This window comes from Squalius cephalus (genome assembly GCF_949319135.1).
Source record: "Squalius cephalus genome assembly, chromosome: 2".
NCBI lineage: Eukaryota > Metazoa > Chordata > Actinopteri > Cypriniformes > Leuciscidae > Squalius > Squalius cephalus.
In genome coordinates, this window is record NC_137123.1 from 10906547 (window position 1) to 10922318 (window position 15772).

General features: G+C 37.5%; 1 protein-coding gene across 4 annotated transcripts in view; it reads left to right on the plus strand.

Annotated features, from left to right (window-relative positions):
* Positions 1–14728, plus strand: part of LOC307152212 (protein NLRC3-like) — a 29536-nt gene extending 14808 nt beyond the window's left edge. The window contains exons 1-7 of one of the 4 annotated variants that reach the window (XM_079860643.1): positions 3231–3428; positions 3598–3782; positions 8310–10172; positions 10325–10498; positions 10599–10772; positions 11879–11925; positions 12870–14722. In XM_079860643.1, the coding sequence (XP_079716769.1) occupies positions 3655–3782; positions 8310–10172; positions 10325–10498; positions 10599–10772; positions 11879–11925; positions 12870–13399 (2916 nt within the window). In that variant the 5' untranslated portion in view covers positions 3231–3428; positions 3598–3654 and the 3' untranslated portion in view covers positions 13400–14722. Of the gene's footprint in view, positions 1–3230; positions 3429–3597; positions 3783–8309; positions 10173–10324; positions 10499–10598; positions 10773–11878; positions 11926–12869 lie in introns of those variants that run through there. The other 3 variants (XM_079860645.1, XM_079860642.1, XM_079860644.1) reach the window with 3 other exon arrangements.
* Positions 14729–15772: the final 1044 nt, after the last annotated feature.

Genomic DNA, 15772 nt, shown 5'->3' on the forward strand with positions numbered 1-15772 from the left:
GCTCAGAGCAGCCGTTAGACGAACGTAGTTATAACTAACGAACTTTTTTTCCTTAGACTTTAGCAGTTTACTGTGACAATCTGACGTGGTAACATACAGAATTGTAAACGGGGTGAAAAGGACAATATTTAGCCTATATAAGCTAACTAACGTTAGTTTATTGACAACCTAACGTTAGCTCGTTGTCGTTCGACAAAAACATAACTTATGGTCTGGATTAACGTTAACAAAAAAAAACAATAGGTAACGTTACTGAAAATACAATAATAGCAGAACACACACACTGACTATGGCAAATATTTACTGTTAAAGATAATACTCAATTTACAATTAAAACTCACCTCAGAGTCAGGAGCTTTCCACTGTGAAGGCAGAAACAACCGTTAGGAAGGCGGAAAGTGACGACTGCAGCCTGTCTGTAGCGCGATGACGTTGATTAATCAAAAAGTTGATGTTCGACGCATGCGCGGAATTGGATACTTTTAACACGCATGTATTAATCTTTTATTTCATGTAATTTAAAGTGTAATGCCGAGTTAAGGATAGAAAAATAGATACTTAAATAGATATTTCATTAGATAAATTATATTAATTATTATTAATTATTAAATGCAGGAAGGTTTCTTCAAGCATCTTGTTCACAGTTTTTTTCAGTTTCTTCATGTTATCAGACTCGATGATGGTGAGATCAGATCATACCGGCTGTTGTCAGATTCGTTGTGCATACACAAATCTCACTGGATTATTACAATTAATGGCAAAAAGAATGTTTGGAAAAGAAATAACCGACTTAAAACCATTTTTTTTTTTAGTTAATGTAAACATAAATGTATATATTCAATGCTATATATATATATATATATATATATATATATATATATATATATATGCATTGAATGCTACAATTAATTCTTATAAGTTAATAACAAAAGATAGCCTATAAATTACATGAAAAATAGCACTCCAAAGAGCGCTCAATCTCTATCTCGGCAGACATTTTCCTTCTAAATATTAAAAAAATGAGTGTATAGCCTAAAGTTAAACTTATGATCTCCAATGTTGTTTTGAGTGTTGTAGACAATGGTGTGAAAAGCAACTATAATGAATAAACATTTATTTGACTTGACTGAGGTGTTATTAGTCATGTGAACTAGTCTTTTCTTTCAATTTAATTTCATTTTTATTGTTGAAAATGTTTAGCTATATTAGAATGATATAAATGGCATTAGGCCTATACGTCTATGGGAAATTGTATAAAAACAGACAAAAAAGAAGAGAAAAGTTTAATTTAAACTTTAAAATTAAAATTTAATTTAAACTCAACGAACTCTGCCAGAGTGATGGATATCATAATAACTAGTAATAACTTTTGACCTTCTCAAATAAATTAAAAGCCTATTGTTTTATTCCTGATATGCAGGATTCAAAATGAAAGTAGGTTGGTAGATTTTTTTTTTAAATTACGAGGCAGCCAGATTTTTACCACCAATTGCATGGTACACTGTTAATTTTGGATTACATTACAAACATCATATCCAGTAAAAGTAATAGGCTTTTTAAAGTAAGATTTGTTCTTAGAGTTTTTAAGGGATCATGTGTTGTCTTGTAGACACAATCCAATGCAAATAATGGATTTTTACTCTGCTGAGCAGAGTTATAAATGGAAGGTCTTATTGAATTTGACATTCAATTTTAAAAAGCAGCCAAAACGTAATGAAAGTGGGCTACCTAAACAAAACCTGCATGGGCCCAAAGGTACAAAAGCTGCTCTGGGCCCGAACGGGCTGGCCCACAATGGGCCACCATGGGCTTAATGTGGGCAGCCCGCTAGTGTGGGCTGCTCACAGTTAGCCCGCGGTGAGCCCAAAGCTGTGGGCCTCGCCTGGGCAAGCCCACACTGGGCCTGTTTAGGTTTGGTGTGGGCTGGCCCTAGCCCACTGTGCCCGCAAAAAGCCAGCATGGGCCCCGCAGGGGCATGTTTGCAGGGAAGACACACCGGCCGGCTTTGCATTGACAAAACTAGGTAGATTAACGCATATTGTCTTTCCATTCTTCTTTGTAGGCATATGCCCTATTTTCACTGTCAACTTTACTCTTTAGACTCTTTGATAGTGCCATTTTCTCTTATGTTAACATCACCCTGCCTGCACATGACGTAATAGTGTACCTCCACCACGCAAACAATAATAATAATAATAAAAAAAAAAACGTTTAGTACGTGAGGATGCCAAGGAATAATTCTGAGTGTAAAAGGCTATGTCAAATAATTGTGTTATAAGCAAATTAAAATGATACACATTTATTATTCACAATATGGATAGAGGAAATAAGACAGGCTAGTTCGTTAAGAGCATGACTCAAACATGCCATTAATGGGCTTATTCAAGTCCTCTTTTATTTTCTTAATGTTATGTTTATCCATTCCGCATCTTCCACATATGTGTGTTTTAGCAAGGCGGTCTCTGTTGCAAGTTGGTGCATGAAGATACTTGCCAGGTTACCTGTCACTACTTTATTAATTTATCCAGTGTAAAACCCAGACACCGCCACACAAATGTGGCTTTTTGTTAATGACTGTCCTACTACAGGATTTAACACAGAGTAACATCTCACTACCAGTTACATAACAGTCTGTCACAGGCAATTCTAGTTGCATTTTTCATCAATTCATTTCTTAAATTATCATTTGACTATGTTCTGGCCCGCCATCTAGTGGCGAAAATGTTTTTTTTTGGCCTGATGCTGAACGTACTTGCTGACCCTGACACATTCCTCTGTCTATCTGAGCATTATGTAGATGGTGTAACATCACTAAACACCAGAACGACAATTAATGAATAAGTTGCTTTCAAACATATGGTTAATTACATCTCAGAGTTAATGAGACAGTCTTGTGAGTTCGTATGGCAATGTCAGAGGTTTCTGCCCCACAGTGTCGGTGCAAAAATACTATTTAAAATTACTTTTGAAAAATACTTAATAATTAAAATCTTCATATTATATGTCTTTCTGTTAATACAGCACAGTGAAGAAAAACGTCTTGTGGTCTCCCAGTCATTTGTATCATGGAAAGTTAAGCATTATGTAAAAAAAAATAAAAATAATGCCCTTATCATGATGCCTTTATCTTTGAAAATATGTGCATTTCATAATGAATTCAGGCGAACTCAGTGTCGACTCATTTTCCGCTTATTCTTTTTTTTTTGTGTGTGAATTGAACTCTGTGTAAAGGATTGTGGGTGATTGGAGGACGTGAAGGATACACATGATGCATATATCCTTCAAAACAGGCTGAATGATGGACGCAAAATGCCTTCCAAGGCTCCTTCAAACTGAGACGGCTTTAGTAGGATATCCTTCTGATTGAGAAACACACTGAAGTGCCAGTGCAGAAGGAAAACATATGATGAAAGCACACAGTGTTTAGGGTAATAATCAGATTTTAGTTTGCCATCTGCAAGCAGGAGGTGTTTGACCTCAGAAACTAGTTTAAGAGCAATGGAGCTTAAAAAGTACTGTTTTAATCCATGAATCTGAGAGATGAAACATGATTGTTTCCAGTGTTACTGTAAATTTGTTTTTATTGTCCTTTTGAAGATAATTAACAGATAAAGGCCTTAAACAAGAGAACGGGAAGGGGAACACACCTCCAAAATGCATCACTGTGAGGAGAGAGAGGAGGACAGTAAGGAGAAAGAAGAGTGTGGTGCAGGACCCAGCTGTGTGTCAATGAGGAGTGATCAGTCCATGCACAACCCCATTACTTTCACCTCTGACCTCAGGTACAGTACGATACCAATGAATGCATTTGGCAATTGCTTTCAAAACAATTTACAGTACATTCAAGCTACACAGCACAACATGTTGGGACAACAGATTGATAGACAAACATTTGTCTATCAATAGGTCAAAATTTGAAAAAGCTGAATACAGTTGTTTTCATATTGTTTTAAAGCAGCTTCACAGAAGACTATGCCTTATTGTCTTAAAGGGATAGTTCACTTTGAAATTAATTTTTGGTATGTTTTAGCTTACCTCAAAGGCATCCAAGATGTAGGTGTCTTTGTTTCCGCAGTAGTTTCAATTTTTATATTTTTAGGTCAAACCGTTCTTGTCTGTCAGTCATATAATGCAGGTCTATGGTCACTGTCTCAAAACAGCATGCACAAAGTCCAAATTAAACAATTCCCCATCGTCCAAATTAAACAATTCCCCATCGTAAGTACACATTGATGGCTTAAGACACGAAACGAGCGGTTTGTGTGAGAAAACGAACAGTATTTATATAGTTTTTGTCCTCTTGTAAACACACACACCCAAATGATCAGAGGACGCGGGTGCTTCGGTCTGCGCAAGCGCCGGAAAGCGCCGGAAAAGGTCAGAGGGCGCGGGTGCTTCGGTCTGCGCAAGCGCCGGAAAGCGACGGAAAAGGTCAGAGGGCGCGGGCGCTTCGATCTGCGCAAGCGCCGGAAATTATCTCTCGCGCGTGTACGTCACTCATTGTTTACACAGAACAGAGATTGTAGGTAAGACGGCTAATCGAAATGGTTCTAATTTGGTTCGAAATGGTTCTAATAAATACAACCTGTCCCAAAGAACATAGCGCAACAGACAAAACCGTCTAAGGAAGACACAGTTTCAAAGCATTTGTCACGATTCTCAAATTAGTTTTTACAGACTGACAACAGTGTAAGTTGTCTTTACAAAGTAATGGTAATACATTACATATTCCATGGTGGTTTTCTTTAGTGGTGTGTGTGTGATCATTGATGTTGCCTTGTACAATAGCGTCGATTTGTCTGTTCAGTGACTGAATGATGTGTATTTACCTAAAATTGTGCAAGGTAAATTGTTGAATTGAGGAATTTTTTTGTAGGTTATTTATTGAAAATTACACCGCTTTTGTTGTCATTTTTCTTGTATTTATTAGGCCTTTATTTAAATTTTCTCTTTGATTTACTACTATATTTTTGTTTGATTCCCTTATTGCTGAAAAATATTGTTCATTTGTGAATGTGCAGCTAAAGAAAATTAAACTTACAATCCTTGCTTTTATGTAAAGTGTCATTACTTTTTATTCTAAATATTTATATATAAATATGAAGATATTATAAATACAGATTGTTTATTGACGCCAATTACAATGCAAATGTAGTTGCAATTTGTTTTTATTTTAGAAATTAAAAGAAAACTTCACTTTACAGTATAATGACAACAAGCAGCACTTTCAGAAAGTCCAGAATGCATATCAATGATAAATTCCTTTAAAATAGGGAAAAAGCTTATATTATAAGTGAACAATTATTAAAAAATATATAGAATGTTGTAAACAAATTATAACAGTACAATACAAGTTTCTACAACATTGCAAATGCATTGTCTGCCTCTGTGAAGCCAACATAACGTCCGGAGGGGGATGGATATTTATCGCGAATGACTTTCACCACACAAGAGGGTAAAACTTTTCTATTTCTTCTGCCCAGATGTTCCCCCTTCAGCATCCACTCCAAAACCACACGATACGCCACCAATCTGCACTGTCTGAAATATAATGCAGTAATTATAATTAATTAATTGGTTTATAATGCACCCTTATAATCGTTACGATAATAGTAAAAATACAACACAATACTCACTCTATTGACAGCGTACCATTGGGTCCCTCTGGCCTTGGACGTCGCCTCCAGTTTATACGTGGCAAACTAAACACAACGTGCAAAACGCTGCGGCTCAACAGCGGAGAAAACTCGGGATCTTCAGTCAGGCAGGTGTATGACGGGGTACTGTCAATGTCCTCGTCGTCGTCTTGTAGCTGTGGCATTGCTATGTTCCATTCGTGACAACATATGCTCTCTACTTCTGTTGGCATCTCACAACACTTGCTACAAGAACACCACCAATTTTGCAGAGATCTAGCTGTCTCTCTGAGGCTTGAAGACGTGCTGCTGCAGCGGATGCTTCCTCTATCGCTCTGAGTTCTTGATCGGTGTACTCTGGTTCAAATAAATATGGTTGTGTAAAAAATTCAACGTTGTCTGTTGATATATCGAAATCGTCTTCCATTGCCATTTCCTGTACGTCTAAATATGTTTAGATCTTCACAGTGAAAGGTAAGGCTTCCGAAATCTCTGTGTAAACAATGAGTGACGTACACGCGCGAGAGATCATTTCCGGCGCTTGCGCAGATCGAAGCGCCCGCGCCCTCTGACCTTTTCCGGCGCTTTCCGGCGCTTGCGCAGACCGAAGCACCCGCGTCCTCTGATCATTTGGGTGTGTGTGTTTACAAGAGGACAAAAACTATATAAATACTGTTCGTTTTCTCACACAAACCGCTCGTTTCGTGTCTTAAGCCATCAATGTGTACTTACGATGGGGAATTGTTTAATTTGGACGATGGGGAATTGTTTAATTTGGACTTTGTGCATGCTGTTTTGAGACAGTGACCATAGACCTGCATTATATGACTGACAGACAAGAACGGTTTGACCTAAAAATATCAAAATTGAAACTACTCCGGGAAAAAAGACACCTACATCTTGGATGCCTTTGAGGTAAGCTAAAACATACTAAAAATTAATTTCAAAGTGAACTATCCCTTTAAATGTAATGCCTTGATGCAGTGTATCTTAACTCCAGTCCTGGGACCCACCTCCCAGAATGTTTAAGATGTCTTACAAATTAAAACACCCTTTTCAGCTCATCAGCTTGAGTAAAACATATTAGGAGGTGGGTGCCAATGACTGCAATTGAGAAACACTGCCTAATTGTGTGCCTATAGTATGCTTAATGTCTCCAGTGAACAGCCAAATGTAATTGTGGCAGAGAAAAAAACTCTTTAAGAGCCTATTTATAAATAGTATGTATACATTTGGTATCAATATTTGTAAGCAAGCATTCCAACAGATAGGAAAATAATTAAATTATAAGGATGGTGGTCCATGTACATTTTTCGACTTAAAATTTAAAGTAGAAAAATGAGAAAATGGCTAATTTATAATATAATTATATATATTTTATATATTTAAAAAAAATGAAGAAAAAGAAAATGAGAATTTGGCTTCTTAAAGCGTTTGTTACAAATAACCTCTTTTTTTTAATCCAACAACTGGACTAAGGAATGCTTTGACATAAATCACACTGGGCAGGGCCCAGAAAGGGTTTTCTCCTCTATAGGCATGGTTGTGACAACCTGCTTTCCAGGAAAAATATTAGCTGATTATTTCAGAAAATATGAATGCACCCACACTACTCATCAGCCTACTTTTTTGGCACACTACTGGTTTTATTTAGCTGTCCAACTATCAAAATCTGTGTCTGTGTGTCAAAGCTGCATGACCCACTGGACAGCACAGAGCGGATTATATTTTATGTTACAGCAAAGTGCAGAAAGTACCAATTTAAGTGTAAATATGAAGCACTCATAACTTCTATTTTACTTCACACCAATTTAAAAAAATAATAATAATAATCCTGAATGCTGATTAAGTAGCCTAACATCTTTGTTTGGATTGTTGAATGTGTGTTGATTGTGTTTGGATTGCAGAACTATGCAGTTGTTGCCTTTATTTTCACATGGTTACAGTTAATGTTTTCATTTAAGGCCAGTTTTATGTAGTTTCAAGTTCAACCAAATTTAAAAACAAAAGTGATGCTGATGCTAAATGTCAGTACCATCTTTGTTTGTATTGAATGTGCTTACTGTGCAGTTATTGCCGTTAATTTCAGATGGTTAAAGTTTTTATTTTCAATAGCCAAAACCCAGTTTGGTCTGGTTAAAGCAGGGCTCAGTAGTTTCGGGAGCTCCCCCCACAGCTTCGGAATAGATATTTGACAACACTGTTGTAAAAACTTCTTTTGGCCGTAAAGCAATTGTTTACATCGCGAGACCTGATATCACGCGATACTTCCTGACGCAGCGGCCGGCGGCCTGCCGGCTCAAAGTTGCAAGTGCGTATTTTCCGCTCACGGGCACCAGGGGGGTGTGAAACGACCACCATTCAACCCGAAATAAGTATAACCATTCCATATATAACCAATGACTCCGAAGCTGTTCAGTTAAGGTCAAAAAGTTACTTAGATCACCTTTAAATACCAAATAAACATCTTGTTTATGAATACTTTCATTCTTTCTTGTTTGTTGCTTAAAGAAAGAATAAAACAGAATTCGGAATCGGACAGTTTGCTTGTAAAAAACGGTATCCGAATTGGCCATTAAAAATCATGATCGGTTCATCACTAATTATAATGTTATGTGAACTTTTTAATGCATAAATGTTGTTGATGTTGTGTCTTTTGTATGTTGTGATCAGATCTGTGCCGTCCTCTACATCCTACAATCAGACCCATATCAGGCAGGACAAAACTGAAGAAGTCCTGCAGACACACACACTGGAGACTGGATACCTGCAGAGAGTCAAAGATCAGCACAAAACCAGCATGAAGAACAAGTATGAGAGACTATTTGAGGGAATTAAACTACAGGGGAATCAAACCCTCCTGAACAGGATCTACACACAGCTCAATGTCATAGAGGGAGAGAGAGAAGGAGTGAATGAAGAACATGAGGTTTTACAGATGGAGAAAACAGCCAGAACACAACACTCACAAGACACTCCAATAAACTGCAATGACATATTTAAAGCCTCACCTGAACCAGGATGTGAGGAGAAAGACCTGATCAAGACTGTTCTTACTAAAGGCATCGCTGGAATCGGAAAAACCGTCTCTGTGCAGAAGTTCATTCTGGACTGGGCAGAGGGAAAAGCCAATCAGGATATAGATTTCATATTTGTGCTTCCATTTCGAGAGCTGAACTTGATCCGAGATCATCAGTACAGTCTTCACAAACTTATGCTGGATTTTCATCCTGAACTTCAAGATCTGGACTCAAAGATTTATGAGGAGTGTAAAGTTGTGTTCATCTTGGATGGTCTGGATGAAAGCAGAATTACACTGATGTTTTCAGACATTCAGAAAGTTTCTGATGTGACTGAGACTTCATCAGTGGGTGTGTTGATGTCAAACCTTGTGAAAGGAGATCTGCTTCCCTCTGCTCTCATCTGGATCACCTCCAGACCAGCAGCAGCCAATCAGATCCCCTCGAAATACATCAAACGTCTGACAGAAATTCAGGGATTCAATGAGCCTCAGAAGGAGGAATATTTCAGGAAGAGGATCAGTGATGAGCATCAAGCCAGCAGAATCATCTCACACATCAGAAGAGCAAGAAGCCTCCACATCATGTGCCACATACCCGTCTTCTGCTGGATCTCATCCACGGTGCTTCAAACGCTCCTGAAAAAAGATCTGGGTGCAGAAATCCCTCAAACTCTGACTGAAATGTATATCCACTTCCTGCTGATTCAGATCAACATGAGGAATCAGAAATATGAGGAGAGAGATCCAGAGAAAATCCTGCAGTCCAACAGAGAAGTGATTGTGAAACTTGCTGAAGTGGCTTTCAAACAGCTGATGAAGGGCAATGTGATGTTCTATGAGGAGGACCTGAGAGAGAGTGGCATAGATGTCACTGATGTTTCAGTGCATTATGGGATTTGCACTGTGATCTCTAAGGAAGAATCTGTTATTCATCAGAGGAAAGTCTACAGCTTTATTCATCTGAGTTTTCAGGAGTGTCTCGCTGCTTTCTATGCATTTTATCATTATGCTATCGAAATTTTTGATAAGTTGCAATTTTGTGATGTGATGCATAATCTGCATAGGGATGCAACTGATAAAGCTCTTAAGAGTAAGAATGGACATTTTGATCTGTTCCTGCGGTTTCTGTTGGGCATCTCACTGGAGTCCAATCAGAGACTCTTACATGATCTTCTGACACACACAGAGAACAGCTCAGTGAGCATCAAGAGAACCACAGAGTACATTAAAGAGAAAATCAATGATGGACATGGAATCTCCACTGAAAGATCCATCAATCTGTTCCTCTGTCTGCTGGAAGTGAAAGATCAGACTCTGTCCAGAGAGATTCAGGAGTTTGTGAAATCAGACAAACACTCAGAGAAGAAACTCTCTGCTGCTCACTGCTCAACAATCGCCTACATGCTTCAAATGTCAGAGGAGCTGCTGGAAGAGCTGGACCTCAAGAAATACAACATATCAGATGAGGGTAGAAGAAGACTGATACCAGCTGTGATCAACTGCACAAAAGCTCTGTATGTGTTTAATTTTGTCTTAATGTCTTAAACTGTGTCTTAATCTTTTTTTTGAAGGTCTTTTGCAAAAAAAAAAAAAAAAAAAAAAGATAGAAATACAGTTGAAGAATGAGATAAAAAATTAAATTTTCATGTGTTTTAATCTTTTTCAGTCTTGCTGGCTGTAATCTCAGTAGTCAGTCATGTGAGGTTGTGTCATCAGCTCTTCAGTCCACAAATTGTTTCCTGAGAGAGCTGGACCTAAGTAACAATGACATACATGATTCAGGAGTGAAGCTGCTCTCTGATGGACTGAATAGTCCAAACTGTCAGCTGGAGATACTAAGGTGTGTTAGAACATATAAGGGATAATGTAGAGTCAGACAGCTGATCATAATGTTGATGTGTGTTTGTAGATGATCTGACTGTGTGTGTGTTTGTCTGTAGGTTGTCTGGCTGTATGGTGACAGAGGTAGGCTGTGGTTATGTGTCTTCGGCTCTGAGTTCAAACCCCTCACACCTGAGAGAGCTGGATCTGAGCTACAATCACCCAGGAGAATCAGGAGGCCAGCTGCTCAACGACAAACTGAAGGATCCAACATGCTCACTGAAGATTCTCAAGTATGTTTAGACGTTATGACTCATATGTGTGTCTGTATGTGATTAGGGGTCACCTAAGAGGGATCTTTGGTTAAGAAATTGCAACTGAACTTTTTTATGATCTCCACAAATCTCAGATAAGTGAAAACAGTGAGCAGTTGTTCTAAAAAACTGAGGGTGTAAAACTAGAGAACTGTTACTTTGATACCAAATTACTACAACCCATATATTTTTAAAGTCCTACTAGGATTCAAGAGAGCTTAGTTTTAAGGGGTTAAATTCTATCACAATTTGCAGTACTTATTTAAAACTTTATTGTGCCATTTTGTTTGCAATGTTTGATTGCAATGTTTTGTTGTCTATGCTGACCTGCACATAGGATTTATTCTGTGCTATACTGTCTCTGGTCTGGAGCACACTGGTTCACGTGACACAGATGCAAAATTAGAGGCTGTATTCACAAAAAAAAAAAAAAAAAAAAAAAATCTTAAGGCTAATAGTTGCTCTTAATGCAAAAAAATTGGAGCAACTGTTAAAACCTAGGGGCATGTTGCTCCTAATATTAGGAATGGTACATTTTCATCTAGGAGTAATTCAACAAGCATTAAATGCTAAAATTAGCTCCTAAACCCAGGACAGCTTAAGGCAGTCTCACACCACATGACAGGATTTTGCTGTTGCAGACAGATTTTGTCATGGACAGAAGGTCTATGACCAAACCCCTGGATCATCGCCAACAAGGTCTTGAGGTTTATGTACCTTATTTACCTCATCTATGTTGTGTATGATTGCTGCTATGCTAAGAATAAGACAGATGACAAGGAACCTTGTTCTGTAGTGAGAGCACCACAGCAATTCAGGTAGTTTCACAGTCCTGTAGTTTGAGCTTTCCTTTAGAAGTATTTGCACCTGTTCAGAACACTCCTTTGAGACTTGGCTGAAGATACAAATGCAGTATTTATTTAGGGTAATCCAAAAAGTAGTCAAAAGCAGGCAAATGTCCAAACATACTGAGATCAAGATAATCCAGACAGGGTAAAATACAAACAACCAGGCCTTAAGAACCTTCCCACATATCATGTAATTTTTGTTTGTTTGTTTTTGTGTATGTTTTTGTCTCTGTATAGTTTGGACCATGGAGGATATTCCAGGATCACACCAGGGCTGAGAAAATGTAGGTCCTCACACACACACACACACACACACACACACACACACACACACACACACAATATTTATTATAAACAGCCACTGCTATAAACTCTATTAATTTTATTATACTCATACTGCAGTATTGCAGGGTTTGTGATGTGAAAACATTAATGGAACACTATTGTTAGATTTTAAAAACATCAGTGAATCAAGCTACATCATTATGATTATAAAACCATCAACAGGAAACCATCATCACCTGATCTCATTTCACTTTAGATTTCTTTGCTGCTGCAAATGTGTTTGACAAACAAACTGTCACAGCTGCCAAAAAAAAGACAAAAGATATAATAAGAGTTAAGAGCCCAACTAATGGAAACACTAATCACTGTTATGGTGACTTTAAATGAAACACATTAGAGTTAAACCTCTGTTAATTCTCAATAAAAACTTCTGTAGACGTCTGACAGAAATAAAGTCAGTCTGGTTAGTAATAAGTGAAGCTGGTAATGTTGTTTGTGGAGTTGTTTAATCCTCCTCTGCTGAGATCTTCACAGATTTAATGTCTTCTTTTCTCTTCAGTTGATTTCATCTAAGGCTGTGTCTGAAGTCAGTTGTAGTTCTTGTGTTTCTGCTCGTCTCTTTTTCTGTTCTCTTCTTTCCTTCAGTGATTTTGCTTGTTAACAGGCTTATTAAGGCTGGGATGACTCCATATTTAATAAACACATATTTTATGGCTCAGATAAGGTCCAGTTCTGCTTTATTTATTTGCTCTTGGCTGACATGTGGCATTGCTATGGCCTGCTTGTGGCCCAGATCTGGCAAACAGGAGTGAGCCACCCAATGGCCATCATTCAATGCTGCATGTGGGCCAGATCATCTTTCCATGTGTGCCAGATGTGGGTCGTATCTGGGTCATCAAAATGTTGCTATGTGGGATGTTCTGATCTCTCTTTTTGTGTTCAGATGCCTGTCATCTCACATTGGATCCAAACACAGCACACACTCAACTCATTCTGTCTGAGGAGAACAAAAAAACAACATGTGTGAAAGATCATCAGCCGTATCCTGATCATCCAGAGAGATTTGAGCTCCAGGAGCAGGTTTTGTGTCGAGAGAGTCTGACTGGACGTTGTTACTATGAGGTTAAATGGAGTGGCTCGGGTCATGTAGCAGTGGCATATAAAGAAATCTGCAGGAAAAGTGGGATTGACTGTTGGTTTGGACTGAATGATATGTCCTGGAGTCTGTACTGTTCTGATATGAATTACACAGTCTGGTTCAATAATAAAAGCACTGATGTATCTGGCCCTTCAGCCCGCTCTAATAGAGTAGGAGTGTATGTGGACGTGTTGGCCGGCACTCTGTCCTTCTACAGCGTCTCTGACACACACACACTCACACACATACACACATTCAACACCAGATTCACTGAACCACTCTATGCTGGATTTGGGGTTTATCCCGAATCTTCAGTGTCTCTGTGTCAGATTTAACAACCTCCTGCGAGAAACCACTGAGACACATTTCAACCTTTTTTCATAAAAAAAGTAATTACAATTTTATATCTTGTCAATGCAATATTCTCACAATTGTGACATCAATTAATAGCCTTTTTTTTTTTTTTTTTTTACTATTTTTTGACATTGTGAGCTTTACTCACAATGCATGAGGTTGCTTTGTGAAAAACAAGTCATATTGTAATATAAATTTGCAGTGTGAGATATAATGTTACAATTATGAGAAGTATTTGCAATTCCGAGATTTAAATTCACATTGTAAGAAATTGTCATAATGTCAGTCTGTTTTGATTTCTGTTCTTATTTGTGTTTGGTTTATCTGTCAATTAGTTCAGTCTTGTCTTCCTTCGCCCCCCTGTCGGCTTGTTCCTATAGTTTCTAAATGATTGTTAGTTCAATTCAGGTGTGTATTGTTAATTTACTCTTCAGTTCTGTCTATTTAAACCCTGTGTTCTGTCATGTTCTTTGTCAGTTCTTATCATTGTTTTAAGTTGGTTGTTCTGTTCCTTGTAAGATTTGGATTTTGTTCAATAAAAGATTGCTGCACTTAGATCTTATTTCTTCCACATGCTGCAACCAAATTGTAATGGATATAAAGTCACAATTACCACAGCAAGGTTTCCCTTCAATGAGCTAAGGAGTATTTTCAACTTTCACAAGTGAAAATAAGAGATGGGATCGTACAGATTTTCTGTCATATTCCTAATGTTACCAATATAGAATTATACTGTTAAATATATTGAGGTGAATTAACACAAAATTGTTCATATCTGCATAACTGGTATAGCTGTCTATTTGTGAATGTTTTCCCTTTAATTGAGTCTTGATGTCTTATTTCCAGATTTTGCTCTTATTCTTCCCTTTGCAACATAATTTCATGAAAAAGGTAGGGTTCATTTGAGCTCTCGACAGTCTTCATCTTTATTTTAATATATCCATTCAACAGAATTGGTTTAAAGTCAGAGTTGGAAACATATTGATGTCAAATGTCTTTTTCCACAAATGTTCAAATGTTCACAAATGTGAAAAGTGTATAATATCGAGGTACACATTTCTAGTAATTGTGAAGTTAATTCTCATGTTGTTTTTTTTAGAAAGTTTTAGAATATTTGTCCTCTCCCCAAATTTGTCACTACCGAAACACAATAATACATAATTTAATTAACAAGAAGGCTTATATTGAACTATTAAGATTTTGTTTTCATCTACCTTATAAATATATTTTTTGCTATTTTACTATCACATGTAAATCAATAACAATTACAATATTTACAATATTTGTTAATAAAAAGTGTAATTTATGAGATTTGTTGTATTCTGAATCTGATCTTTCTGTGTAAAAGGCATAAGTTTCAAAGGATTCATTAGTTTGAATATACATTGAACCAAACTCTAAAATAACATTATCCACTGCAAAAAGAGATGTGTCAAAAAACAACACATGTGACTGTGTAGATAGCATTTTGACACGTTGTGTAGATTTTAGCACACAATGTGTGTTAAAATGTAACTCTGGATAGAATAGCACTGGGTGGAGGCCAGTTTGTGTTTATGAAAAAAATTATAGGTATATTTTATATGGTATCCCATAAAATACTCTAAAATAAATAAAGCAATACATTCAAATAAATAAATTAAATCTTAATTCATGAAAATTTAAAGATTAACGGGTGTTTTTTTGCAGCCAATCACATCATGCCTCTTTTTCAATGTCTTTTTCAAATGCTGCTTTCACTTGTTATTAATAACCAGATTAACTTTATTTCTGTCAGACTCTACAGAAGCTCTTATTGAGAATTAACAGGTTTTGGTGTTGACGATTCATTGAATGTTACATTTAAAGTAACCAGAATCGTGATTAGTGTCAGCTTTATTTGGGCTCTTGACCCTTGACTCTTTTTTACGAGAGGTTCTCTCGTACTGCGTAATATCTTACGCTATGGGGAAATCTCTTTTCCGCGAGATACTGAAGCCAAAAATTATCATTAATTTTGGAATAATGTAAAACGTGTTACGGCAGCATGCAGACATAGGTGAGACAGCTCGCGCGCCTATTAGCTGCCCTGCGGCAACGCACCAGCCTATCGAAAGGCCCCATCGTGACGGCAGCTCCAATATATTATAAATATAATTGAGTCACTCAATTGACCACTGAGTCACGTCTCGCCAAAATGGGCGTGGCCTTGGGCTATAAATATAGCTTCGACAGGCTGGTTTAGCTGTTTTTTCATCGCCGGAGCGAACCAGAGCGTGTTGCAGGCATGGCAAAGATACGCAGTACTCGTTCCCTCTTCTAGAGAGAACCGAGGTTACGTTAGTAACCGAGTATGTTCTCTTACGAGAGGTTCT